Source organism: Pecten maximus, unplaced genomic scaffold (assembly GCF_902652985.1).
Source record: "Pecten maximus unplaced genomic scaffold, xPecMax1.1, whole genome shotgun sequence".
In the NCBI taxonomy this organism is placed as follows: domain Eukaryota; kingdom Metazoa; phylum Mollusca; class Bivalvia; order Pectinida; family Pectinidae; genus Pecten; species Pecten maximus.
Window position 1 is genome coordinate 436 of NW_022982485.1, and position 2,031 is coordinate 2,466.

A 2,031-nucleotide genomic window follows, 5' to 3' on the forward strand; every position below is an offset into this window, starting at 1 on the left:
GTTTTGCTCATACGTTAAATTTAGCATCACAGAAAGCAATGAAAGTGGACAAAGTACACATGGTACTCGCAAAGTTGAGGAGGGTTGTAGCATTTTTCCATCGCAGTTCAAGTGCAAAATGAACTGCTAAAATCAAAAAACAACTTTTGGTTGGTGTTACAAATCACAAACTAAATGTAGACGTCAGCACTAGATGGAACAGCTTCATATGAAATGGCAGAGCGTTTCCTTGAGCAACAATCAGCTATGCAGGCAACTTTGTATTCACCTGAAATGATAAAGCAATCCAGTAACCTTCCAGATATTACTGAAGCTGACTTTACTGCAGCTGAACATGTAGTCAACATTATGAAATGCATGAAAACTGCAACGGTTGCAATGTGTGAGGAGAAAGTACCAACTGTCTCTGTCGTATCTCCACTCTTCAACAAGTTAACTAAAAGCTTCAGAGAAACATCGGCAAACACTACAAACAATGTTGCCAAGGAGATACTGGATGCCTATGGGGACGGATCTCTTGAAAAGGTACAAGGACTCGTCAGAGTTTCTTTGGAAATCGTCTGCCCTGGATCCGAGATTCAAAACCCCTGCCTTACCTGACACCAGACGAACGTGAGGGTGTGTTTGATCTTCTGACAGAGGAAGCATGTTTCTTATTTGACAAGGTCATTGTAATTATTGAAATAATGTTTGGAAGAAAAACAAACTAACAAACAAAAACTATATAATGTATGTATGATGATTGTTGGAAAAATGAAACATAAAAAAAATCTCAATTATAATGTATATATAAATATATTTTAAAGTCAATTTAGAATAATTAAATTTCACATTCATACATTTTTTTCATGTTTCAATATAATTTCTCAATACAATTAAGATATTGAATTTTATAGCAATACCAAAAAAAACAAAAAACAAAAAAACAACACAACATAATCAAATAAACAATTCATATTTTTTATTTGTGTCAGCAGGTCATTGTGAAGGTTGAGAAAGATGATGCTACACGATTACTACCAAGTTTACAGGGAAGCAAAGATCTTGATGCTCATGATGAGGAAACAACACCAGTACCACCTGTGTCCCCAAACAAGTCATCTCCTGCAAAGAAGAAACCAAAATGTGAAACAGCATGTGCATTAGATGATTTACTGGGTGATGTGTTCATAACAAATGTTGAACCAGCAACAAAGTCACACCGAGAACAAGTGAAAGATGAAATAAATAAGTACAGAAATAAGCAGGGTGTGAAAATGAGTGGAAACCCACTAGAATGGTGGAAAAGTAACGAAACTGAGTTACCTTCTATGTCAAGATTGGCAAAACGGTATCTGGGTGCCCCTGCCACTTCTGTACCTGCTGAGAGGGTTTTCTCTACAGCAGGGGACATTGTTACTGCTCAGAGGTCAGGACTCAAACCATCATCAGTTGATGCTTTAATCTTTTGAAAAAGAATTACTGATTTAATAGTGATTGACTGTTTGGTAATTCCATAGATTTTCACGCGCACATGGACCATCAAAATCATTGATGTGCTTCAGACTGATGTGTACTAATTATTGTCTGTCAAGTGAATTAAGTCATGTTCTGTCTATTTGGCCATTACATCAATGTTTTTTGTTCAGGTACAGGTAGTACTATGCTTATCTAGTCGGTCAGTAGTCAATACTCAATAGTCATACAATTTAGTTTTATATCTGTTTAATTTTTGTTTCGAGTCCTGTTCATATTTTACATTTATTTAGATCTGTTTCATTTTACTGTTTTTGTTAAAAATGTGTTGAATGTGTGTCATTAAAACTTCAGATTGAACGTTAAATATTGTTTGATTTGTATGAATTTATGAAAATTTCACGTATACGCGATACGTATCGTATCGTGATGTCTGTATCGCAATACGTATCGTATCGTGACATTGTTGCCGATACACAGCACTACCCAATTATAATATTATATGATGTTGCTGTACTATATCTCATCAATTAAAACACCGAAAACTGACAAAAACACTGCAAAATGTAGCATTCG

The 2,031-nt window shown here is 35.3% G+C and overlaps 1 protein-coding gene across 1 annotated transcript; it reads left to right on the forward strand.

Moving 5' to 3' along the window:
- Positions 1 to 213: 213 nt before the first annotated feature.
- LOC117320517 (zinc finger BED domain-containing protein 4-like) lies at positions 214 to 1,451 on the forward strand. Its single transcript, XM_033875095.1, has 2 exons — positions 214 to 525; positions 978 to 1,451. The coding sequence occupies exons 1-2, from the start codon at positions 214 to 216 to the stop codon at positions 1,449 to 1,451; spliced, it is 786 nt and encodes a 261-aa protein (XP_033730986.1).
- Positions 1,452 to 2,031: the final 580 nt, after the last annotated feature.

What these genes read in the sequence shown, in the direction of transcription:
- LOC117320517 (XM_033875095.1), top strand. Translation starts at nt 214, where the DNA reads ATGGCAGAGCGTTTCCTTGAGCAACAATCAGCTATGCAGGCAACTTTG. An exon ending in GGGACGGATCTCTTGAAAAG is followed by an intron (nt 526 to 977) that starts GTACAAGGACTC and finishes TTGTGTCAGCAG; the next exon opens with GTCATTGTGAAGGTTGAGAA.